General features: G+C 33.8%; 2 protein-coding genes and 1 long non-coding RNA gene across 3 annotated transcripts; 1 reads left to right on the plus strand and 2 right to left on the minus strand.

Annotated features, from left to right (window-relative positions):
* Window positions 1-5,018: 5,018 nt before the first annotated feature.
* On the minus strand, window positions 5,019-7,001 carry LOC145955494 (uncharacterized). Its single transcript, XR_014432106.1, has 5 exons — window positions 6,769-7,001; window positions 6,444-6,512; window positions 6,245-6,297; window positions 6,008-6,064; window positions 5,019-5,090 (listed from the first exon to the last, which is right to left on the minus strand). It is a non-coding gene; the product is annotated as an uncharacterized LOC145955494 (long non-coding RNA).
* A 6,247-nt stretch (window positions 7,002-13,248) lies between these two features.
* On the minus strand, window positions 13,249-15,716 carry LOC145955995 (uncharacterized). Its single transcript, XM_083071550.1, has 6 exons — window positions 15,577-15,716; window positions 14,651-15,535; window positions 14,296-14,535; window positions 14,132-14,164; window positions 13,966-14,050; window positions 13,249-13,653 (listed from the first exon to the last, which is right to left on the minus strand). Exons 1-6 carry the CDS (start codon window positions 15,714-15,716, stop codon window positions 13,249-13,251), a joined length of 1,788 nt encoding a protein of 595 aa, XP_082927676.1.
* Window positions 15,717-17,100: 1,384 nt separating this feature from the next.
* On the plus strand, window positions 17,101-22,819 carry LOC145955493 (pectinesterase 2-like). The gene is made up of 2 exons (XM_083070293.1): window positions 17,101-17,349; window positions 21,976-22,819. The coding sequence occupies exons 1-2, from the start codon at window positions 17,259-17,261 to the stop codon at window positions 22,659-22,661; spliced, it is 777 nt and encodes a 258-aa protein (XP_082926419.1). The 5' UTR covers window positions 17,101-17,258; the 3' UTR covers window positions 22,662-22,819.
* The last annotated feature ends 2,675 nt before the right edge of the window (window positions 22,820-25,494 follow it).

Raw genomic sequence — 25,494 nt, forward strand, 5'->3', positions numbered from 1 at the left:
GAAGGAAAAGTGGATATGCAGAAGATCCATACAAAAGACAACATAGCAGACGTAATGACAAAGCCTGTCAACACTGACAAGTTTATATGGTGTCGATCCTTATTTGGCCTATTGAAGACATAAGCAACATGAAGTATCAATGGTGTGAAGATATGATTAACTTAATCATAATCTTCAAGTGGGAGAAATGTTGGGAACAGCTGCCACCAGCTGCCAATGCCACTTTCGGTGGCTTTTAATTTAAAATTAAAAGCGGGTCCCACATGATAATAAAATAATATTAAAAGTTTAGGAGAAATTACGAAAATGCCATTGGGACTTTCCTATAAATAGGGAAGCTGAAAACCATAATTTTCATCCCAAATCTTCTTCTCTTCTCTCTTCCTCTCTTATACACCTTGAGATCTGTTCTCGGTAGTAGTAGTCTCCTAATTCAAAGGAGTAAGTTATAGAGAGAGAAGTGTTGTAATTTTCTCCCTTTCAGTAAATAATATTTTTACTGTGGTTATTTTCTCCCTTGTCTCTTTTTTACTCATCTCTTATTTTAGCTGTGAGTAACTATTAAGCCTACTCTGGACCTAACAGTTTGTTAACAGGAAAACACTGAAAATGTTTTTCATTGATGAAATGTGATTTTTTTTTTCTTTCTAGAATATGACATACTCTAATGATTTTTTTTATATAAATTAATTTTTGATTGATGATATATAATTTTGGCACATTTTAATACAGAATACGTGGGGACTGCATGGTTTTATGGCAGATTCGTGATGGGTGCAGAAACCCAATTCTATATTTTTCCACGAAGAGTGTCATGTCATGGTCAAGACACCAGTCTTCCATGGGTAAAGCTTTAAGGTTTCGTTGACCTTATTGTCATATCTTGACACTTTTGCTGAAATCTGACGCACCATAATACTACTTTTTATTATTATTATTATTATCAACATAGTCTATAACATTAATCTATATCATTAATAAAGAGATGTATTATTTTAATGTTCATATTTTTTTACTCTTTAATTAATTTGTTTAATTATATTTTTATTTTTAATTAATTTATTTAATTATTTAATTATTTTTTTAAAGTAACTATACATTCATTTTAATTTCATTATTTTTTTATTTTTTATTTATTTTTTATGACGAGACACAAAATATCTTATTTTCATTTATTATAGTAATTATAATAATAATAAGCGAATAGTAACATTAAAATATATTGTTTAACAAAAGCGACTACAATATTTTATCTATTGATTAACTTGTTCTTATCAATAAATAGTATATTTAAAATAATAATAATAGTAATAATAATAAATTTCGACTTTTCAGTTTGGGAATTCTTATTTTGCTTTCTCCATTCGTATCAATATTTTATTAACTGATTATAGAATGCTTTTCCTTTTCATTTGTTAAAACAATTTTAAATATATATCTTTTATTTAATATATTTTTAATTATCGGCAAGTAATTAATTTAATATTATTTTATAAGTAGTACTGAGTACTAATAATAAATATTTTAAAAATTGTATGACGAATTACACTACTAGAATTTTCTTTATTACTTGGGGATTTTCTTGCAAATTTTTCTCAAAAATTCGCAGGAAACAAGTTACCTGCAAACTTTTCTGCAAATTAAAATTTGCAGGTAAAACCTTCGTGGATAACTCATTTTCCACGGATTTAAAAATTCGTAAGAAATTTCTTGCGAATAATTTTTGCATGAAAATAATAAATTTTTGCAGGAAATTTTGGCAAGAAAAATTATATTTTAAATATTTCCTGCGGATTTTGCTGCAAAAAAATCCGCAGGTAATTTTTCCTAAGAAAAAAATTGCAAGAAAATGTGTAGGTACTTTTCTACATACCTAAATTTTGCAGCAAAGTTTGCTGCAAATTTCAAAACCGCAAGAAAAGTCGTAGAAAACTTACCTGCCAGTTTTCAAAATGGCAAGAAATTGTTACGGAACTGAAAATTTGCAGGAAACTTTCCTACAAATTTTGCTGCAAATTTATTCCGCAGGAAATTTTTGCAATATAAGTAATCATATTTTCCGCAGGAATTGCGAGTTGTAACCACCGTCTGAAATTTCGTGCTCCTGCCTATTAGTCCCCATAAAAATATTATTCCCCGTCTGAATTATTCGCTTGGAAGCATCTCTTGTTCTGTTTTAAGTCATCTTTTTGCAATTGCTTTCAATTTTATGCTAGCTTCTTACTTTGCTTTTTTGTTTCGATAACTAGATTTTACATTAATTCTTGACTATTTAAACTATCACTGATAATGGTATTAAATTATCCTTTCACCAAATCAATGTAGTTATCAGACAAGTGAAGATATTCAATATTTAAGAAGTCAATAATATAGTCTCGAACAAGGCTTAAAGAAAAAAATTGGCTGCCAAAGTTTGTGGGCCAAAATGGATCAATCTTAATCTGAGGAATTGTATCCCAGTTATGTTAGGAAATTATGTAGAATAAATGCTTCAGTTCTGTATGATTGAGGCTTAATTGTGAAGTTTCATACCTCAAGTTTATAGGCAGGCATTCTTTGCACTAGTTGTAAGTTTAAAGTTCAAAGGTTAATCTAATGACTCTAAACAACAACCAAAAGAAAAAAGTTCAAGATACAAGTTCTGCATAACTGTGCAGAAACATTAACTAAGTCCATATTGTCTTTAAAAAAAATACTAATTATGCAGTCAGCTATATTATAAATGTAGAAGGTTAATGTTTCTATGATTTGATTTACCTATTAAAGTGGCTAATTTGATAATGTTAAAACACTATAAATATTAATTCTAAAAGCTAAATTAAACATTACTTGGTGAAAAAATGCAAATTAAACATAAAGATGAATTTATAGTATATAATGTGGAGTACCGAAGCATGAAAATGAAAGAGAATACAAAGGTTGAACTAAAGTCGTAATTGTTACTTTTGAATAAAAACAAGAGTCCAAGAAATTAAACATAGGCAAATGAAGTGATTAGCCTATGTAAAAGTGGACCTTAATGGAGATCAAGAACAAACAAATGAGACCAAAGTAAAGGAGAGAATGAACGAGAATGGAAGCACCACTTGTCTCAAAGTTTCCACCAGGCACCTGAAAAAGCAAGCCAGACATCAAGAGCAAGTATAGGATCACAACCACAACCACTGCCCCACAGTTCATGGTATTTTGAGTTTTAACTGTTGAGAAGATTTATTTAAAATAAATGATATACCATATGCATGATAGTAAAATCAATTTCTATCTATAATCAACCATAACTTGTACCTACAATTAATCATGCCTTGCATAAAAGTCCATGTACTAAAAAATAAATGATATAGCGTATGCATGATCCCATTGTTGACTACTACAAGGAACTGAATGCATATCAACATCAATATTCGTATGGGAGATTCTCTCTCCATGGGATGTCCAACACCAATATCTAGGTGTAAATCCTTTTTTAAGAATGTGAACATTTACTTCATCTGGGGTTAAAAATGACTCATTTTTACATTGCTTACACGGACACCTTATTTTACCTTCACTTGAATAATTTGGTTGTTGACAAGCAAAAGTCATAACTAGCTATTGGACCCGTGGAATTAGTTATTTGACTCACAAAAATAGCTGCTGATTGGCAAGCAAATAAGCTAAAAGTATGCATCATTAGTCCACAATTATAACTAGCTTTTTCGGAACCTTTGACCAAAAATATTTTATTATGACAGCTGGAAAATCTCAATTTCAAAAAACCTGAAAGTTCAATTTCCAATTCTGCAATAATATTTGCATAGAAAGCAGTAATCAAATCATAATAGGTAAGAATAGGATCGGATGAGATTTTTAATAGGCTTTTTCAACATAAAAATTATCAACTTCATAGAATGTATACTTGCAGAAAAATACAACAATACGCGAGTAGCTTGTTTTAAACGCATGAGATTTACAAGATACAGTAACTTCCCTATGAAATTTCAAGCAACACTTACACATGTTTTGTTACAGTGACCATAGCTACATACATGATCAAGTATATTTTATTTTATTTCAACACGGTAGTTGTTTTAAATAAATTTTATGCACTCATGCGGATTATGCAACGCAGGCTCTCTCCTTTAAGCATGTATTCAAAGGCTTTATTGATTTCTGTGAAAGGTACTTCATGGGTGATAAATTTTAGCCTATCAAAATATGTAATCAAGTGACAATAGAGCTAAACTCTGATGTGTAAGTATTATATTGAATGGTCAACAATGTTGTCAGATAAATCAATAGGAATTACGAAGGAAGCATTTCCATAACAAGTTTAGTGAAACAGCTAATTCTATGATTTTGATAGTTTATCGTCATGCACTAAAACTATAAGTTCAATTATGAGAACTATATAGTTCAGAGTTTAGCATAGATTCTAATTGCAAAGAATACACCATGGTTTTTCTCTACACTCAATCCTTTTCTTGCACTTTCTTATTAAGCATAGATTCTAATAAGATTTTAAAAGCAATAGGTAGAGGGGATATTGAGAATGAAAGAAGGAAGAACAAAAACCTGAGAATCCATAGGTATAAACAAAACATCAATAAATCAGTTTCCACAAAAGAAAATCCAAATTTTAGACAAATCAGTCAAGATTAAAAAAATGAATCCACACAATAATAGCACTAAAATTCTGAAACTAAAGACAGTACATAATGATAAGGTTCATATAATGTAGCTACAGACTAAGCTACTGTAGTATTAATTTACCCGATTCATATTGTAAAGAGTCTCCACCATTTTGACAGATTTGTTAGTTACAACTGCAGCCACCTGGAAATCAAAATAAATCAATAAGGCCTAAAATTTCATTAAGATTATGTAGTTATAGTTCTAAATTCTTAACAAGAAGGCCTTATGTTATAGAACAACACTAACATGAAAGAAATGCTTGTTTTATAAGTTTTCAAGGTTAGTACGAAATGTGCAACTGGATTTTTCGTTTCACAAAGGAGACTTCTCACTTACAAATGGTTATATCATTTGATAGTCGATGGAAGAAGCAGTGTTCCTGAGTCTTGAATCCTTGATCCAATAACAGTGAGACATCTCTTAAGAAAAGGAAAGATGTTACACACATAAGACAAATTAGTTTCTTTCAAATATATTTGCTGATTCTGTCTTAACATTGTTTATAAACAGTAAACACCCTTAAAAGCATAACACCACTGCATGAGGAGATCCTCAACAGGTCAATACATGAACCTATAAGCATGCTCCAGTTCATCATTCAATTGAAGGACATTTTCTAGCTGATGGAAGAAGCATAAATAAATGTAGATTTAGATCCACAAACAGAAGAAACTTTGTAAAAAAAATTGTCATGGATCTCATAACAAACTATGTTCATATTAAATTATGCAAATATCTCTAATTATTTTATGTTTCATAGTTCTTTATGTATAATATCACATCTCACAGAATCAGAAAACTTGATCAATCAGTTAGAAAATAACTCCAAAACATGGTACGACATTAATAACAAGGTAAAACCTAGAAGAAAGTCTCAAATACAAATTCAATATTGTTTAACAATAGAAAATGAAATGGCTGCCCTATGGATCAACTATGTTTACACATTGGTGTAAATACTATCCCATCAAAGCAATCAACACAAATGTTCAAAGGAAAACGGTTCATGAACTTTTCAAATTTTTTTAGATAACATTTTCTGAAAAACATATCATTCATGGTAGTGAAGGAAAGCAACACAACCAAAAAGAATCAACAACAACAAGAAGCTTACGATCCTTGCAATTCTTTTGGCCAAAAGTGCAGTCAATTGGTCAAGAAGCAGCGTGCCAAATTCTACATTTTAAAAACTGGTTTTAAAACTTATTTTTAACCCAAAATCTAATTGTATGCATAGTTAATCTTTAATATCATTGCTGCTAAATAATAACTTAACTATGCCAAATAATAACTTAATTATGCTAAAATATCATAAAGGATTCCAAAATAAAATTACCTGCTTGTAAGCTTGGTAGGGACTAATTTTTCCAAAGCACTCAACTTTTTCACTAGCCTATTCAGAAGCAAAAGTAGCAGCCAAATACCAAATATAAGAATTACATATAATAATTATTAATCAATTATCCTACTTCCTCTAACTTTAACAAATTAAAATCAGTGGCTTAATTGAAAATTCATAATAAAATTACAGAGTTGAGCAACTTATATAGCTCCGTAAAATCAGCTTATATACCTCTGTCCTATAGCTTGTATCAGCTATTGGAATCTTTCTTTTTGTTATCTAATCTGCTACAACAAACACAACAACCGTAAACAAAAAATTAAACAATAAAGTTCAAAGGCATCAAAATTCAACCAATTGCCACTAGGAAAAATAATAACATCACAACATATATAAGGTTTCAGCAATCCGGTTCAGCAACAATGCTTACCTTAATGCTTATCTTAATTCCTCGGGACTTGGCAGCAAATGTTATTCCTAATATCAAACCACGCACCACCTGCAGTTTACGGAGGGAAAGAATATGAGTTGGTACTTCAAATTACAAGCATTGTCTTCTATCTCATTGAGTTGGTACTTCAAATCTACATGCAAAAGCACACAAAAAATGAAGTGTTGTGCGGTGAGAAAAATTAGGAAAAGAAGAGAAAACGAAAACCCTAACATATGCGGAACGAGAAAAGGAGAGAAATGTTGTGGATGTGGCACGGTGGAGGTGATGAGGAAAAGTTGAGAGAAGTGTTACGGTGACTTACTTGAGAAAAAGTGTGCGGTGTGCGGTGTGCGGAGGTTTACGGAGGTGACTTAGTTATGCGGTGTTACGGTGATGAGGAAATCAAAAGATAGTGCGTTTACGTTTACGGAGGTAATGAGGTGTCACTATCTCAAGTAGTACAGTGAAAGGAAGAAGGAAATGTGTATTCAAAAATATTTTCAGTTTTTTAAATTAATAAAAATAATCATAAATAAGAAAATTTGCAGGAAATACTACTCACAAAAAATAAATAAATTACTTGTGAATTTATATTTAAAACAAAATTTGTAGGAAAATAAAAAAATTCCTGCAAATTTTTTTAGAAATTTTTATTTGCAACAAAAAATTCATATAATTAATATTTTGTAGTAAAATTTGTAAGAATTTTCTGCAAATTTAAAATTACAAAAATATTTGCAATAATTTATTGGAGATTTATATTTGCAAGAATTTTTGTAACAATTTCCTACAAATATTTTTTCGCATGAAAATCTATAGGTAAATGGCATATTTCTAGTAGTGTTAATTAATTAATTTTTTTTAGTTTAATCTAATTAATGAAGGTTTTTGTGAATATGATTGATGGAAATTAAATGACTTTCAAAATCCACCTGGCGTGTAGTTATTTGACATGTGGCTATATATTTAAGCAGCCAATAAAAGGCGTGATTATGTGGAGTGGAGGCTAGCTAATTGTATTGGATTATTTCCACGTCAACATGAACATGCATGGTGGACTATAACATTGGTCAAAGTATAACTTAGGTCATTGGTTAAAACTTAAAATCCTTCATTTGGCGACTGGTTCATGTATTTCAAAGGTCTTAATTAATCGTCATATCACAGTTTGCAGCAGTGATTACTGTTGCAGCTAAGCCAGCAGTTACTATTAGGAACTGCATTTGTATCGATCTATAATTATATATATATATATAAAATAATTCTCTGTCACATATACTTTTTAATTTTTAATTTTATTTTAAAACTACTCTTTTATACATCATTATTTTCTTATCTCGCAAATTTCATATTATAAATCATCTACCCTTTTCAAATAATTATCCAACTCCGTTATTTGTTTTTGTTTTACTTTTTTTTTTTTTTTTTATAAACAAAACTTACATATCTTTAAAATAACTACTCATTTTTTGCTTTTTATTTTCTAAAAAAAGAAAGGCAGTCAGCGCATTTTTCTGCTAGTATGTTTTAAAAGTGATTGCTCGACCAAACTTTGCTAGTTCACAAGTAGTTAAATAATGTAACATACGTCAATTTGTAGTTTAAATAATGTAATATACATTGACCAAAAAAATAATAATGTAATATACATATATTTGAATTAATATAATAAAATATTAAATATTTTTCAATTTATAAAAATTTGTAGACTTAATTTATTTAATTTACAAAAAAAAATTAATTTAATGATTAAATTATTAATTATTAATTAGATCATAAATTGTTGGGTCAAATAAATTTATAAAATATTATTCTTAGTTTTATTTTCAGACAACAAAAAAAGATTTCATTGAGTGAGAGGATAAAAGGTAAAGGGGTGCTCAATCCAAACAAGCTTTTATCTACATGTAAGTATATCTCATGTAATCAAAACATATCCCCTCTCTTTAAGTAAGTCATCCATATTACAAACAAAAATTATCTTAAAGTACTTATAATTGAAACAAATAGCTTACAACCAAACATGATTTTACTCAAGAAATGCTATCAAATCCAGTACTTTTACGGTGTACACCTTTATACTATCAACAAAAATAAATGTCCCTCTTCAATTAATGATAAAAAATATCCAGACTCTATAAAGTTTACCTATGCATTGGCCAAAGCAAAAATCAACATATTTTCTTTTTTTATTGAATCTCAACCTGGCTCAAGATATGAACATTATGTCTTTGTTTACGGTGGATTTCGTTTTATGGATCCTTTTTATTCGAACTAACACTACAATGGTTTCAATTTAGGTATATGTAATTTAAAAACAGAAAATGGACCAGACAATGGAGTAGGAAGATTTAGTGATTATTTGTTTCTAAAGATTCTTCAATAATTAACAAGCAATAATTTCCAAACATATAAATACTAAGATGAACAGAATGGATAATTGAGATATTTGCAATACAAATCATGGTTCAACTTACATAACGTTCTAGAATTACAATGCTAAAGTAATCTAACTACGTGGGTTTAAAAGAGATAAACTAAGAAAACTACGTTAATTCTACTCCTAAAAAGCAAAGAAAAGTGGTCAAGAAATTGGTACCCAGCAGATGCATGCACGGAAGTCATATGCGCAGGCAGAGAGTGCTTACAGAAATGTGAGTATGAAATTTCCGACCTTTGTGAAGGTGCGTAACTTCTGTGTTTATAGAGCCAATCAAGAACGGTTAATTTCATGCATGTACACCACTAAGGGATAACCGCTATCCACTATGCTTGTTACGTGACTCTAAATTGTAACTTCCCATAACCGTTCGCCTCACGCTTCAACTTTACTCGATTCGACCCTTAATAACCACTTTAGTGTGCCTTAACTGTTAAGATCCCCTCAATAACAACTCTACAATTTCGAGTTACTATTACATTCCCGAGTTGCTATCGAGACCACGTTCTAGCTTAACCCCTTAATGAACAATAGATAAATTTTCGAGCACTCTTTTGTTCAATTTAATTAATTCTATTCGAACACATTCACATGTGAACAAATAAGGCTCTCAATTTAATCTTGGTAGGTGTTTGACCTTTATCTTTTGTTTCGAATAGTTTTCACACGCTTTTTCGAGTCACATGATTTTCGAGTAAGCCTAACATTCTTGTAATAGTTTTAATCTATAAAAATTTCTTTCTTTGAATACAAAATTGTTTTTATATCCCATAAGTTTCAAATAACTGTGCACCACATGACCTTTTATCTATCTCCTATGTTAAAAGGGGAAGAATATGATAATTAGTTGAAATGTTGAACAAAAGTTACAGGTAAAACAGTTGAAATGTCAACTCATTTATAACATATTACTTCCAAATTATATCAAATTGCTTACATAAAAAAAATGTGAAATTTTTTCTTGTATGCGACAAAAATGACAAATAGATTGATCCACCTTCTCTCAATATGCAATATTTCTTTTCATAAGATTGTCCGTTTTGGCAATCTGCCAAAATAAATCCTCCAAAATAGAATTATTCTTAAAGTATCTAAATTACTCTCATATATATATATATATATATATATATATATAATAAGTATAAAATAAAAATGTTATATTAATTATTTTGTGTTTAAATATAATGAAGTTGATGGTTATGAATATTGCATGGTCGAAAGGAACAAATCGATAGCGATGCTTATATTCTTTCATCAATTGAGAAAAGGTATTTGACGGCGAACTGTTAAATGTTTATCTGGTTTTAGAGCTTTGAAAATGTCAAACACAGCTTTGAATGTCGAACTTTCGCTGAAATCTTGTTATTCTTATGCATGTAATTTAATACATACTTTAAATTAGGCACTTTATTATTTAGTCTTAAATAAATTCATGTAAGAATTAATTTAAACTGTCGTCGTTAATTCTATTATAGATTGATATTAATATTACTGAAAACGATGCAATCATTCAAATGTGTTTATGTATGTTTGATTTAGTAATATGTTATTACATACAATTTAATGTTTTTAATAACACATGTTATTGAATTTTTAAATAAAATAAGAATTAATTAATTAAAATGACGCGTTTATTATATATATATATATATATATATATATATATTATTAATCACGGTGTCAAAAGAAAATATTCTTCATTCCCAAAAATGTATTAATTTTTATTTGACCTCCTATAATTTTTTATTTAATTTCGGTCCATTTTTTTTTAAATTTTTTTACTTTTGACTGTTATTAATAATATTCTATTAAGTGATGATATGATAACAAAATGCAACAGTCACAATTTTATGAATTAAATTTTTGGATTAAATATATATTTAATTGATGCAAATACTTTTATTTAATTTTAATTTATTTTTAAAACAATTATTTTGCATATGAAAATCTTTTATAGTTTAGAAAATAATTGGGTTCACATGGGGAAATGACAATGTTAATTTACCAACAAAAGTAATTTATAAATCATTTGAAACAAGTATGTACTTCCCACGTAAGTACATTATACGTATCATCCATGCACCGATAGTGTAGTTTTCTCATTTTTAATACTTCCGAAGACCATGCATGCAGAAAAGTCATAGAGTCACCACTTCGAAATTTCAACCTATGTGCAGTCCTTGCAATAGCGAACAAATCCAAAACTTTTAGCCAGCCTCCATATATATAATGACACGTTTAATTTTCCTGCAAAATTATTGCAACATGTCAATTAATTGTCAGGTCAAAGACCATCCGCAGATTGAAAGACCAAGAAAATCATAAGCCATATATTTGATATTTCTGCCAATCATTTTGCTAATAACTTCAATTAGATGGCTAAATTCTGTATATATAATTCCAAAAATACCCTTCCCAGCTTACTCTATATAAAGGCATACGAATAATAAATGAAACACAATCCACTTCCATTCAATCAAACCCTTATCATCATTCATTTCCAATTATCAAATATTGTTCAAGTCATTGTTTAAGGCTAAAGAAAGCTAGTTAACAAGAAACCATGACATATTTTCGCTTGTTGATCCTAATAACACTATTACTTCCTTAATACAATACCTTAATACACCTCATTTTTTGTGCAGGTATTGAGCTAGAGAATTGAGGATTTAAGACCTTAGGATTGGAAATCTAAGGAGTTAAGGAGCAGAGCAGAGTGTCTGCGCCGGGCGCAAGATGACCCGCGCCGGGCTTGAGCAGAACAGAGTGTCTTACCCCTACAAGTGACACCTGCGCCGGGCGCGAGACTACACGCGCCAGGCGTGATCGAGGCAGAGAGTAGCTCAGACTCTCTGGAAGACATTGCGCAGGGCGTAAAAGGAAATTGCGCCGGGCGTGTCCTGAGGCAGATAGTGCTCAACTTCTCTGGAAGGCCCCGCGCCGGGGGAGAAGACCTACGCGCCGGGCACGAAACCCTAATCTGATCTCCCCAAGCTCGTATTTGAAGCCATTTTCGAGGGTTTCTCCCTCATTCACACATTGGGCACGTTTTAGGAGTTGTGGAAGGGATTCCCGGATCTTGGAGTCGTTCGTGTGTGGGTCTTTCCTTCGGTTCTTCATTTCTCCCTTCATCTCTATTTTGTATTTACCCTCATTGTTGAGTGGTTCTATCCATTTTTGTGGGGTTAGATGTAACCAACGTACTCTATTGTAATCCTTACGTTTTTAATGATATATATACATGTTGTTTCATTCTTTGTTGTGTACGTTTCGATGTTTAATGCTTGCTTTGGATTGATCACCCTTTGCATGATTTAAGGTTCCATTGAGTATTGGGAAATACCATTGAAACTAGTTCTGAAACATATGCCTAGTGGGGATTGTATCTAGGGATAGAGCTTGACCCATTAGTAGTCTTAAACCCTAGCCCGTAATGCGGGTGTAGATATTGGGTACTCAAGATATTGATATTCAATATCCGCACCTAGGCTCTTGCTCTAAGGGATTAGGTTTGAGTAAACTTATGGGTTGACTGAGCAATGTATGTAACAAGAGATTAAGGATTCATTAGTGTAACGTTTGGTGAAGTCTGACCCCCACAACCTCACAAAACCATTATACCATTTCTACCCTTATCCACTCACAAACAAATATTTTTATAGCTTTCATTCCAATAGTCATAACCTTGAATTCACATGACAAACTATGAAATTGGAATTATTCTTTAGTCACGAATAGTCAATAAATGCTTATGTTACCTTCTAATCCCTGTGGATACGATAATTGTACTACTTGAACGGTCGGTATACTTGCCGTGTTTGAGACCGTTGATAGAATTAAACTGATTTACAATTATAACAAAAGTACTTCAACGGAAATCTCAACAATTATACACCATCATTTGTATCTTCTCTCTTTGTTAACAATAGACTTGCTTTTCCCTATTATAGGTTTAGATCGATAGTGTTGCTTTTTTGTTTTTATAGTGAGTTTGGCTTCATCCCCCACATTTTTGTTGTACCTTCTCTTTGCCTTTGCCTGATTTATACGATTGGTCTTTACTGTCTAGAGTTACTGTTTACTTCGGTGCCAACCAAGGTTGTCAAACTCGAGAGTCTACATAAACTCGTAGAACTCTCATAGACTCGACTCGTAGACTCGTAAGAGTCTACCTAATATTAAAATATATTAAAAAACATGAACATACACAATATGATATCACTATTTCAACATTCTAAGTCTGAAATAAGTCAAATAACAACAATAAAATGTCATAATACAAATATTAACCATACATGAACAACCAAAAGTCGAAAACACATAAGTCCACAAATCAAAAACATAAAACAAGATCTAAATTTATCAATCAAAGTCCAATCCTCCAACAAATTCATGTGCATCATCATCATCTTCATTTTCTTTAAGCTCATCCTCTTCATTTGATGATAAGGGTTCTTCAATATTCACATCATTAAAGACCAAATCCTCAAGGTCATTTAAAGTTGGATTGGTTGAATCTCCAACTAGTTCAGCATTTCCACCATCATCCACATTTTCATTTTCATCCCTAAGTGGTGGTTGGACATTCTCTCCATTAAAAATAGCATCTCCCTCCTCAATTATCCACTCATCATCAGAATGAAGTTCATCAAAAAGAATAACAAGATTTTTTTTCACTTGTTTACTCTTTAACTTCAAGTTATACATCACATAAACCAAATCATTCATCTTCCTTTGATGCAAGCGATTTCTTCTCTTTATATGAACCTAGAAAATAGAACACAAAAACCAAAATTTCAAGATTACCTGTAAGGCTAAAACTCTAATTTCTAAACATAAAAAATTAACAACTAAAAACAAAGACATTAATTCAATTACCATTTCAAATGAACTCTAGTTACGCTCACATCCAGAAGAGCTACAAGTTAAGCTTAGTACACGGATTGCAAACTTCTTTAACTACGGACATCCATCCCCATAAGTCCCACCATTTTGCAGGAAGCATAACCTTCCTACTAGCCACTGTAGTATCAAGACCAAACAACCCTTTAGCATAATGAAAGTCAGCAAGTTGCATACCGATCTTGCTCCTCTCTCATTCAATTCACTCACCAACCTTGTCATACAATTGTATAACCCTTGTTTAACCTTAACATCATCATCTCTAAAATTAGGGTCATAATGGAAATGGGGATTGAGGTAATATGCAGCTGCATGTAAGGGTCTATGGAGTTGTTTATCCTACCTTTCATCAATATTATTCCATACAGGTTCATAACTATAAATATGAAATAAATACAAGTTAGGAATATTGCCATTATCATATACTAGAAACATGAGTACATAACTATACTAAATAAGATCATTAAATTTCAATAGAGATATAGTTTAGAACTAAGAAAAGTTTACCTTTTCTTAACATTGCCGAAGTTGATTTTTATCTTTTCCTTGGCACAATCCATCCCATCATATATAAAACTCATGGCAGGTTTTTCATCAGAATCCACCAAGCAAAGGACAGCCATAAGAGGAACAACGGCTTTGAGACATATGATTATGTTCTTCCATAGACGACTATCTAAAGCCATGCCTTCCACCTTTCTTCCCTCCGGTGTAGAGGAAAACTTACTTGATTTCCACTCATTTGAGCTAAACATACACATCAATGATGATTTATTATCATTGAGACAAGATAGAGTTGAATAAGCAGTAGCAAATCTAGTTATATATACCGGGCCTAACCAAGTCCCTCCCCTTACTGAACTTCTTCAACATGCTAATGAGCATTGTTCTAGAGTATATGTAGGTGGTAATTTTTCTTCCTTTCTTGATAGTCACTTCATGAACCTTTAGCTTCTTCTCAAAATCCTCAAAAATCAAATCAATACAGTGGTCAGCACATGGAGTCCAATACAAATTCTTTCGTGTCTGCATTAACATTTCACCTGTTGCCTTGTAATTTGCAGCATTGTCTGTGACAACTTGGACTACATTCTCTTCTCCTACATAATTGACAACATCATCCAACATTTTAAAAACTTTATCAGCTATTTTAGAGATGTCAGATGTGTCTAATGAATATAGGAAGACTGTCCCCTTAGGACTATTGATCAAAAAGTTACAAATTGATTGCCTCTTCTTATCTGTCCATCCATCAGACATGATTGAACAACCAGTCCTCTTCCATTCCTTCTTAAACTCTTCAAGCATTGAATCAGTTTCAATCATAGCTTGTTTCAAAAGCTTCTCCCTCACATCATGATAAGAAGGGGGTTTATAACCAATTCCATATCTCCCAATCATCTCACTCATCTTTATAAACTCTACATTTTTAATGGAATTGAAGGGAATGGCACTTGTGTAAAAATATCTTGCAACTTGTTGATCAACTTGGTCCTTGTAGTCTTTTTTCATCATTTGGTTTAATGTTATTTGAACTCCAGCACTACCAACTCCTTTTCCTTTTGTCAAAGCCCTCATGTCCATCTCTTTCTCTATGTCATCTTCCTCATCAATATCAACCAATCTCTTTTTCCTCATTGATGTCTCTTTAGCCTCCGCAACAATTTTCATTAGAATTTTAACTTCTTTCGGTACCATTGCACATGGTTCAGAATCTTCTCTAGTACCAGCAAGGTGATGCTTAAATCTAAAAATCCCCCATTGACAGTTTTTGTGCAATAGTTGCACTTCACCTTTTTTCCGTTGACTAGAACATCTGTCCCATGCTTCCAACCCATGTTAGTCCTATTTTCAGGGGCATTTTTCCTTGCTCTGAAAGAAGAAACTGCATTTCTTGAAGACTTTGAGCCACCACCGATTTTAGACATCTTGCTAATTATAGGAGTAAGAGACTAAGTATGTGAATAACACTAACAGACCAAAAAATCAAAAAATGTTAAAAAAATTGATTTTCACTAACTTAAGGTTTTTATCCAGCGCGCGGTACACATAATAAGTAACTGTAATTGAGTTTTAAAACTAAACTATAAAAGCATGCAAATTAATTTGTGCTGTCAAGCGTCAACCGCGAAAAACTATGAAAGCAAATTAATATGTACATATTATAAGTAAAGTAAAAATAACATATTTTCCTTGAAAGTTCTCATATTACTCAAGTTGTTAAATAATTGACACTCTGAAACTCTCTAACCAGTAAAACACCATGTGCCCTACGTGTCAACTATACGAAATACTTCACAATTCATGAATCCCTGTGCGTGCCCATACCACTTTTAATTTCTCCATTATTGCACCTATCTTTGTTATTAGAAATAAATCGCCATATTATCAACCCACACTGATAACAAAATTAAAGAATTATTTTTTTAAATATTTTCTACCACTATGTCTCAATATCCATATATATATATATATATATATATATAGAGGAGGGTTCAAATGATACCGGTGTAACTTTTACTAAGTATTACACTATTTAATAATTTTAAATTAAATGTGAATTTTATAAATCTATTCGTTAGATTGAAAATTCATATCACTTTATATGTATATATTAAATTTTGTTAAAATTGAACAACAACTTGAGGGTAATCAAAGTGTTCATATTTTAGTATATTTTGAAATAAATATATTACGTCAATTTTGTTTTATAAGAATGAAGTATCAAATCATCTTGGATTAATATAAAATTTTGTATATATAATCTAAGAGATATGAACTTTCAATCTAACGGTTGGATTTACAAAATTCACATTTAATATAAATTATTGAGCGGTGTAACACTTAATAAAAGTTATACCGGTATCGTTTGAACCCTCCTTATATATATATATATATATATATACTTATTTCACATGCAATTTTTTTTCCCAATTATTAGCATATACTTGCATGAATTTGCAGGTGAAAATGTTGTTTTAATTTAATTAGAAAAAAACCAGGTTGATGGGGAAATGAATAATTTAATTCGCCAACATAAATAATTTGAATTAATAATTTGAAACAAGAATAAATGCACTATTCCCACGTGCACAACATCCACCGATAATGTAGTTTTAATTAGTTTTTTTTTTTTTTTTTTTTTACACCAAGTTTTAATCATTGTTAAGCATTCACAAACCATGTACAAACGCCATCCAGTCGCGAATTCGAATTTCAACCATTGTTAATCATTGTTAATCATTGTTAATCATTGTTAATCATGGGTGAAGCCAGGTGATAGAAAGTTGTTGCAAGCTTCTTCTCCAGCTTCTAGGGCTAATGTAGTGGTGGCAAAAGATGGGTCTGGAAAGTACACAACGGTGAGTGCAGCCATAACTGCAGCACCAAAGAGTAGCAGTGGAAGGTATGTGATATATGTGAAGGCTGGTGTATACAATGAACAAGTTGAGATAAATGCAAATAACATAATGTTGGTTGGAGATGGTATTGGAAAGACCATAATCACAGGTAGCAAAAGCGTTGGAGGAGGCACCACAACCTTCCGTTCAGCCACTGTTGGTAATTAAGCTATAAAAACTTTCCTATAGTAACACATTTTCATTATTTATATATCCATATCTTATTTGTGAAGAAGAGAGAAAAAGATAGAGGTGGTAATATGTGTGTTGAATAATTGTGTATATTACCAAGAAGGGGAGAAGGGGAGAAGGGGTATATATATACATATTGTAACATCCCCCCTCAAACTCAAGTAGGTAAGGAAGATACCAACTTGAGTTTGGAAACTAATGTGCGAAAACGACCAGGATGATGTGCTTTAGTAAGCAAGTCAGCTGGTTGATCAACAGTGCTAATCGGAATGAGATTAAGAGTACCACGAACAACGTGTTGTCTAGTAATATGACAATCAATCTCAATGTGCTTGGTGCGCTCATGAAAAACATCATTGTGAGCAATCTGAAGAGCACTACGATTGTCGCAAAAAAAATCAGTAGGAGAAGATTGGGGAAACCCAAGATCACCTAAAAGCCAACGAATCCAGACAATCTCAGAAGTGGTATCAGCCATAGCACGATATTCGGCCTCAGTGCTAGAACGTGCAACAAGTTGTTGCTTCTTGCTACGCCAAGAAATAAGGGAGTCACCAAGAAAAATGCAAAAACCAGTAACAGAACGGCGGTCAGTGGGATCACCACCCCAATCAGCATCGGAGTAAGCACGAAGGATCAATGGGGAATCAACTGAGTAATGGAGACCGTGAAAGATAGTGCCCTTGACATATCTGATGATACGAAGAACAGCAGCAAAGTGTGTGGATCGTGGAGCACACATGAACTGACTAACCAAATGAACAGCATATGCAATATCTGGTCTAGTGACTGTGAGATAAATCAAGCTCCCAACCAACTGTCGATAAAGTGTCGGGTCTTCAAGCGGAGTACCATCAAGGGGAGTGAAATGAGCACGAGTTTCGAGAGGAGTAGACTCAGTTTTGCAATCTGTGAGTCCTGCTCGAGAGATAAGATCAGAAGCATATTTGGCCTGGGAGAGGAATAAACCATCATCACAAGAGAGAATCTGGATGCCCAAGAAGTAGCTGAGTGAACCAAGATCCTTCATCTCAAAGTGCAGATTTAAGAATTGCTTAAGTTCAGAGATACCATTAGAGTCATCACCCGTGATAATCATATCATCAACATACAAAAGAAGTATAACAGTACCATGATCATTGCGACGGATAAAAAGTGCATTGTCATAAGTGCTAGAAGTGAACCCAAGTTGAGCAATGGTGTCATGAAATTTAGCAAACCAGGAACGAGGAGCCTGTTTAAGACCATAGAGAGCCTTACGAAGGCGACACACCTTGTGCGGAGGACAAGAGTAACCTGGTGGAGGTTGCATGTAGACTTCTGCATCTAAATCACCATTAAGGAAGGCATTCTTGACATCCATTTGATCAATAAACCATTTCTTTGAGGCAGCAATAGCAAGGAGAGTACGAAGAGAAGTGAGACGAGCAACAGGAGCAAAAGTCTCTTCATAATCAATGCCATATTCTTGAGTAAAACCCCTTGCAACCAAACGCGCCTTATAGCGCTCAATGGAACCATCAGAATAAGTCTTTACCTTGAAAACCCATTTGCAGCTCATAAGATTCTTGTCAGGAGGATGATCGACAAGATCCCATGTGTTGGTATTTTCTAAAGCCTGTAGTTCAGCTTGTATGGCCTCTCGCCACTTAGGATCTGCAGAAGCCTCTCGATATGTCTGGGGTTCATAGTGAGACATTATGGTAGAAAAACAATGGTAATCATGAAGATAAGAAGGGGGTTTTCTTACCCTAGGAGGAAGATCAGAAGGCGGTGGAAGAACTGGATCTTGAACCACAGGATCAACGGCAGGGGCGAGCTCATTCGGAATTATGGGAAGATCGGAAGCCCCTGTAAGCTCATCAGAGGAACCTGCATCAAAGTCATGAGGAAAAAGATCTATAGAAGGGTTAGTGAATAATGGAGTAGAGGTGGATGGAATAGACTTAAACGTAGAGAGAGAGGAGAACATTTTGTGTTCCCAGAAAACAACATGACGGGAGATACGAATGCGTTGAGATATGGGATCCCAAACACGATAACCTTTGTGTTCGGTGCCATAGCCAAGAAAGCAACAAAGACGAGCTCGAGGCTGAAGTTTGGTATATTCATGAGGCTGAAGAAGAACAAAACATGCACAACCAAAGACTCTAAGAGACTCATAACTCGGAGTAGTTCCAAAAAGACGCTCGAAAGGAGTCTTATCACCCAAAACAGAGGAGGGAAGACGATTAATGACATAAACAGCAGTAAGGGCAGCTTCACCCCAAGTGCGTTCTGGACAAGAAGAGGAAATAAGCATGGCACGGATGGAATCAAGAATGTGACGATGCTTTCGTTCAGCACGCCCATTTTGTTGAGAAGTACCTGGACAGGAAAACTCAGATGTAGTGCCCTGTTCAGCAAGAAAATGCAAAAGCTTAGAATCACGATATTCAGAGGCATTGTCACGACGAAAGGTTTTGATGCACTTTGAAAATTGAGTTCTAATCATAGTGGCAAAATTAATATAAATTTGAGGAATTTCTGATCTAGATTTCATCAAATATATCCATGTAAAACGAGAAAAGTCATCAATGAAAATAACAAAGTACCGACGACCACCCATTGTTGGGGTTGGAGCCGGTCCCCAAACATCAGAATGCACAAGATCAAAAGGGGAAGCAGAAGAAGAAATACTGTCATTAAATGGTAAAGCAGCTTGTTTAGCAGTTTGACAAGCAGAACAATCAAGTTTATCTTCTTTAGTGGAGCCTAAACTACCCATGGAAATAAGGGGACGTAATTTGCTAAGAGAGGTGTGACCAAGACGTTGATGCCAAAGATGGATGGAAGAGGGCGTTGAAGCAGCACATAGATTATTGGATGAGGGAACATGAAGTGTGGTAAGCTCAAACATCCTTCCGATCTTACGCCCATTCCCAATGATCTTCCCCGTCCGCGGATCCTGTACAGTACAACCAGTGGAAGAAAATGTGAGAGTATAACCAAGATCACAAAGTTGACCAACGGAAATAAGGTTAAAATTTAATTTGGGAACTTGATAAGCATCAGGTAGACTAAGAGAAGGTATAGAAATAGGTCCCTTATGGCTCACTTCCATTAGAGAGCCATCTGCAGTGTGAATATGACTAATAGGATCTCTAGAGGACATGTCAGAAAAAACATGTGATGATGAAGTCATATGGTTGCAACAGGCAGAGTCAAAATACCAACGGATGTTACCTGGTGTTGTGGCTAAAGCAGTAGAAGGGTTACCGGAGGAGATAGAGAGAACCTGCTTGAGAATAGACTCGAGATCACCAACAGAAACAAGTGCTTGTGCATCAGAAGATTTCCCTTCATTGATTGGAGTAGTGGCAAGAGCAGGCCTAGATGGAGATGAACCAGCAGAACGACGTTGGGATCGAGTGTGAGCCGAACGAGGCGGGCAAGTAGGAATAGGGTGAATAACATCCAAATTTGACATGATAATTGAGAAAATTAAGCTATAGGAATAAAATTTGGTAAAATGAAGCTAAGAAATGAAAAATACAAGCAAAAATAGAATTTTTTTTTTTTTTTTTTTTTTTTTTTTTTTTTTGAACCTGGTTTAGTGTACCAGTTCAGAACCGAATCTGCAAAACTGCAGATCGACAAGGAGGGCAGATCGGCGCAGTCACGGAAGCGATCGGCGCAGTCACGGAAGTAGCCACCGGGGAGAACTCACCGGAGCAGGCACCGCGGGGGTGAGCGGAGGCAGCCGCGTGGGTGCGGGGGCGACGTCCTCGAGGTTGGCAACGCTGTCCGTGAGGGTGGCAGCCGCGTGAGGCGGCTCGATCTGGTGCAGGAAGAGGCGGCGGAGGGCGGCGAGGATGTCGGAGAGCGGCGCGTAGAGGAGGCGCGCGCGGCGGATGCAGCGGTGAAGGCGAAAAACCGTACCGCGGAGTGCGCGACGACAACGATGACTGTGGCAGCAGCGGCGGCGACCAGGCAGCGAGACGGAAGAGGGGATCCAGATCCGCGAGTGGCACCGGCGGAGGTCGCGCTGGATGTCGCGCCTGAGATCGGAGAAGCGGTCACGGAGCGGTGGAGCGCTGGATGTCGCGCCTGAGATCGGAGAAGCGGTCACGGAGCGGTGGAGGCGGAGGCACCTCTTCTCGTTGGCCGGAGGGAATGATGGCGGCGGAGGCGAGGCAGCTGCGTCGGAGAAGAGATGGTGGCGGCGGAAGCGGTGCAGGACGAAGAGCAGCGGCCCGAGCGCGGCGATTCTGGCGGAGGAGACGGGCGCGGCTGAGCAGGAGGCGACGGGGAAGACCTCCGAGATGACGAACCTGGCTGGATCTACGCACTCACCAAGTGCGGCGGGGAGGTCAGCGCGCGGAGGCGGCGGCAGCAGGCGGTGGTGGAGAGTTAAGCTCTTGATACCATGTGAAGAAGAGAGAAAAAGATAGAGGTGGTAATATGTGTGTTGAATAATTGTGTATATTACCAAGAAGGGGAGAAGGGGAGAAGGGGTATATATATACATATTGTAACATTATTCATCAAAAGAAATTGAAAAAAAATTGGGTTATTCAATGATTAAGTTCTTAACTAGTATGAATTTTTGCAGCTGTTGTTGGAGATGGGTTTATAGCACAAGACATCACATTTAGAAACACTGCTGGTGCAGCAAACCATCAAGCCGTTGCATTGCGTTCAGGATCAGACTTATCAGTGTTTTATAGATGTAGCTTTGAAGGTTACCAAGACACACTTTATGTGTATTCGGATAGACAATACAGAGAATGTGACATATATGGCACTGTTGACTTCATCTTTGGCAATGCTGCTGTGGTGTTCCAAAGTTGTAACCTATATGCAAGAAACCCTCCAAACAAAGTCAACACAATCACTGCTCAAGGCAGAACCGATCCAAACCAGAACACTGGCATTTCCATTCACAATTCAAAGGTTACTGCAGCCTCTGACTTGAAGGGAGTTGAGAGCTCAGTGAAGACGTACCTTGGAAGGCCATGGCAAGAATATTCTAGAACAGTTTTCATGAAGACTTATCTCGATAGTTTGATTGATCCAGCGGGTTGGATGGAATGGAGTGGTAACTTTGCATTAAACACATTGTACTATGGAGAATACATGAACACAGGAGCAGGTTCCTCAACTTCAAACCGAGTTAAATGGTCAGGTTATCATGTCATTACAAGTGCTTCTGAAGCCTCAAAATTCACCGTTGCAAATTTCATTGCTGGAAACTCCTGGTTGCCCTCCACTGGCGTGCCTTTCACCTCAACTCTTTAAATTTTATTATTTATTTCTCCTCTCTTCATTAATTACTTTTATTTCCTTTATTGTGTATTTTTTAATTTTTATTTTCCGAATGTTGTACTAGCTAATACTTTTGCAAAACATATTTTTAGTTTTAGATAAATAAATATCTTTTAGTTGGATTGATTTCATTTTTTGTTAGGATGTATCGGTGCGCATATACTTCTTTATAAATTGAAGTAGCAAAAAAGTTTTTCTTATTAAATTAATAAATATCTTAAATTTGTGTTTTCTGATAATGAAGTCATTACTAGCATACGAAATGGTCAAATAGCCGTAAAATTTTTAAAATTGGCAATCTTAGGCCGACGCTTGAATATTTTTTTTTTTTCTTTTTAAAGTTTGTCTCGGCCTAAAAGAGTGATCATAAATGTGTATGAGCCTTTCTTTGTCTAAAATAAAAACTACACTTGTACGCATAAAAGTCTCAACAAATATATAGCAATTCATGCTTTGATTATTCGATTAATATCTCTAATATTATTAGTTTATATATGATTGATCAGTATAACGTCCACTATGTTTAATTCGTCTGTATTATAGCATTGCAAAGATGGTATTGATATATTTGACATATATAAAATAAGGAGTTATTTAAGTAACCGGCATACAAAAACTTGTTAGATCAGATTTGTAGTGTTAAGGGCAAAAAATATGGGTTTTGGAGTATAGATAGTGGTGGTTACGATTTTGACAAAAATTAATGACTATAATTTATCAGAAAGTCTAAGATTTAGGATTCAATATTGGCATTCAAAATGCTCTATTCACAGAATTTTTGGCTGCAACCAAAACTATGGAAATAACTCATAAGAAAGGTTGTAAACAATTCTAATTGGAGTGTGATTCACAACTAATGGTGTTAGAATAGTGGATTAAGCCTAACTCAACCCTACAAAACCGGCTTTTAAGGTAAGGGTTGCTTTCCACTTATATATTATTCAATTGCCTAATCTCTAGTCGATGTGGGACTTGAGTTTTTCCCAATACACCCCCTCACGTCCAGCACTATTGGGCTTGGTACGTGGATAAATGGTGGGTGGCCCTTTTTAATGATCTAGGATTGGCGGGACTTGGGTTTTTCCCAATACACCCCCTCATGCCTATGAGGCATGCATCAATGGTGGGTGGCCCATTTTTAAAGTGGATCTAAATGGCTTTGATACCATGTTAGAATAGTGGATTAAGCCTAACTCAACCCTACAAAACCGGCTTTTAAGGTAAGGGTTGCTTTCCACTTATATATTATTCAATTGCCTAATCTCTAGTCGATGTGGGACTTGAGTTTTTCCCAATAAATGGTTTCAGCCTTCAAAGATCACAATCTAGTTCCCTGGCAAATTAGGAATAGATGGAAAAACATGGCTTGTCTTACTAATTCAATGACTTTCATTGTAAGACACATTTTCTGTGCAGGTAATAATACTTATGAAGATAAACTTGTGTCTCATGATACTTCTGGATATGACCATGTTGGTGAGATTATACACCAATTGATGTGCTATGGTATGGTGTATTTGGAGACACAGTAATGCATCTTTATATAAAAGTCAAGTTTTTTATTTCAACAAAGTAATATAGGACTTTTGTTATTTTCATGGACTTGGCTAATTAAAGGAATTGACAAAGAACTTCACATACTCTTTCGATCAGACAAAACTTACCTGAAATTTGTTTATGTAATTGAATTATATTTTATTATGTTTGGTTGGGATGATTGATATTTTTTATTTATCACTTGTTGGAGTGTGATAATTACCTTTGTACTTCTAGGTACTTCTAGTGCCTAATTATAAATAAATTTCTTTTGTTGACAAAAAAAAAAAAATACACCATTTGCATCTTCTCTCTTTGTTCAGGATAGACTTGCTTTTCCCTATTATAGGTTTTGATAGTGTTGCTCTTTTGTTTTTACAGTGAGTTTGGCTTCTTTCTTTTGTACCTTCTCTTTGCCTGATTTATATGATTGGTCTTTACTGTCTTGAGTTACTGTTTACTTCGGTGCCAACCTAGTTGGAATGGTTGCAAATTTTAACTCACAACTCAGTAACCACTTTTTGCCTATAAAAATTATCTGGAGGTTTATGATCATAAACATATGAAACAAAAGAGAGAAAATGACAGTTATCTATAAAATGAATAAATTGGATATTAATTTATATTGAGAGAATGACAAAACTGAGTAGAGTTTGTAAGGAACAAATCTCATAAGGAAGCAAGCTCGATTTCTATCATTGATCGATGAGAAGAGTTTATTGATAAGTAATTTTTAAATATTTTATATATATAAAGATTCTTTGAATTTTGAGATTTGTCCTAATTCTTTCAAAAACCTAATTCATCCAAACTTTTTATAATAAACGTAATTGTATATCATAATAAGTTTTGGTCAATGTAAATATATTATCATGTAAATATATATTAATGAAGTCTAATTAAATGAAAATATATATAGTTAAGTAAACTTTAATTTTAATTATAAAATAACATCAACCACATATATATATATATATATATATATATATATATATATATACAATGATAAATCTACATTTATTACTATATTTTAATTTTTTAGCAATATTTTTCTACTTATATTTGTTAAAATGTTATTATATATTGAATAAATAAGTTATTTTGTAGTATTTCTTTTTAAAAATATTATTATAGATAGAGTAATATTTTTATTTTAATATATTTTTTCTAATTATTTTTAAATAATCAAAATTCTATATCGAGTGAAAAAATGTCATATAAGTTATTTTACAATATTTTTTTTTAAATGTTACTATAGATAAGTAACATT

The sequence above is a fragment of the Cajanus cajan genome, chromosome 3 (genome assembly GCF_000230855.2).
Source record: "Cajanus cajan strain Asha chromosome 3, NIPB_CcT2T_4, whole genome shotgun sequence".
NCBI classification, from domain to species: Eukaryota; Viridiplantae; Streptophyta; class Magnoliopsida; order Fabales; family Fabaceae; genus Cajanus; species Cajanus cajan.

What these genes read in the sequence shown, in the direction of transcription:
- LOC145955995 (XM_083071550.1), bottom strand. Translation starts at nt 15,716, where the DNA reads ATGTCTAAAATCGGTGGTGGCTCAAAGTCTTCAAGAAATGCAGTTTCT. An exon ending in GTCAACGGAAAAAAGGTGAA is followed by an intron (nt 15,536 to 15,576) that starts GTGCAACTATTG and finishes GGGGATTTTTAG; the next exon opens with ATTTAAGCATCACCTTGCTG. An exon ending in TTCGGCAATGTTAAGAAAAG is followed by an intron (nt 14,165 to 14,295) that starts GTAAACTTTTCT and finishes TCATATTTATAG; the next exon opens with TTATGAACCTGTATGGAATA.
- LOC145955493 (XM_083070293.1), top strand. Translation starts at nt 17,259, where the DNA reads ATGTTGGTTGGAGATGGTATTGGAAAGACCATAATCACAGGTAGCAAA. An exon ending in CTTCCGTTCAGCCACTGTTG is followed by an intron (nt 17,350 to 21,975) that starts GTAATTAAGCTA and finishes GAATTTTTGCAG; the next exon opens with CTGTTGTTGGAGATGGGTTT.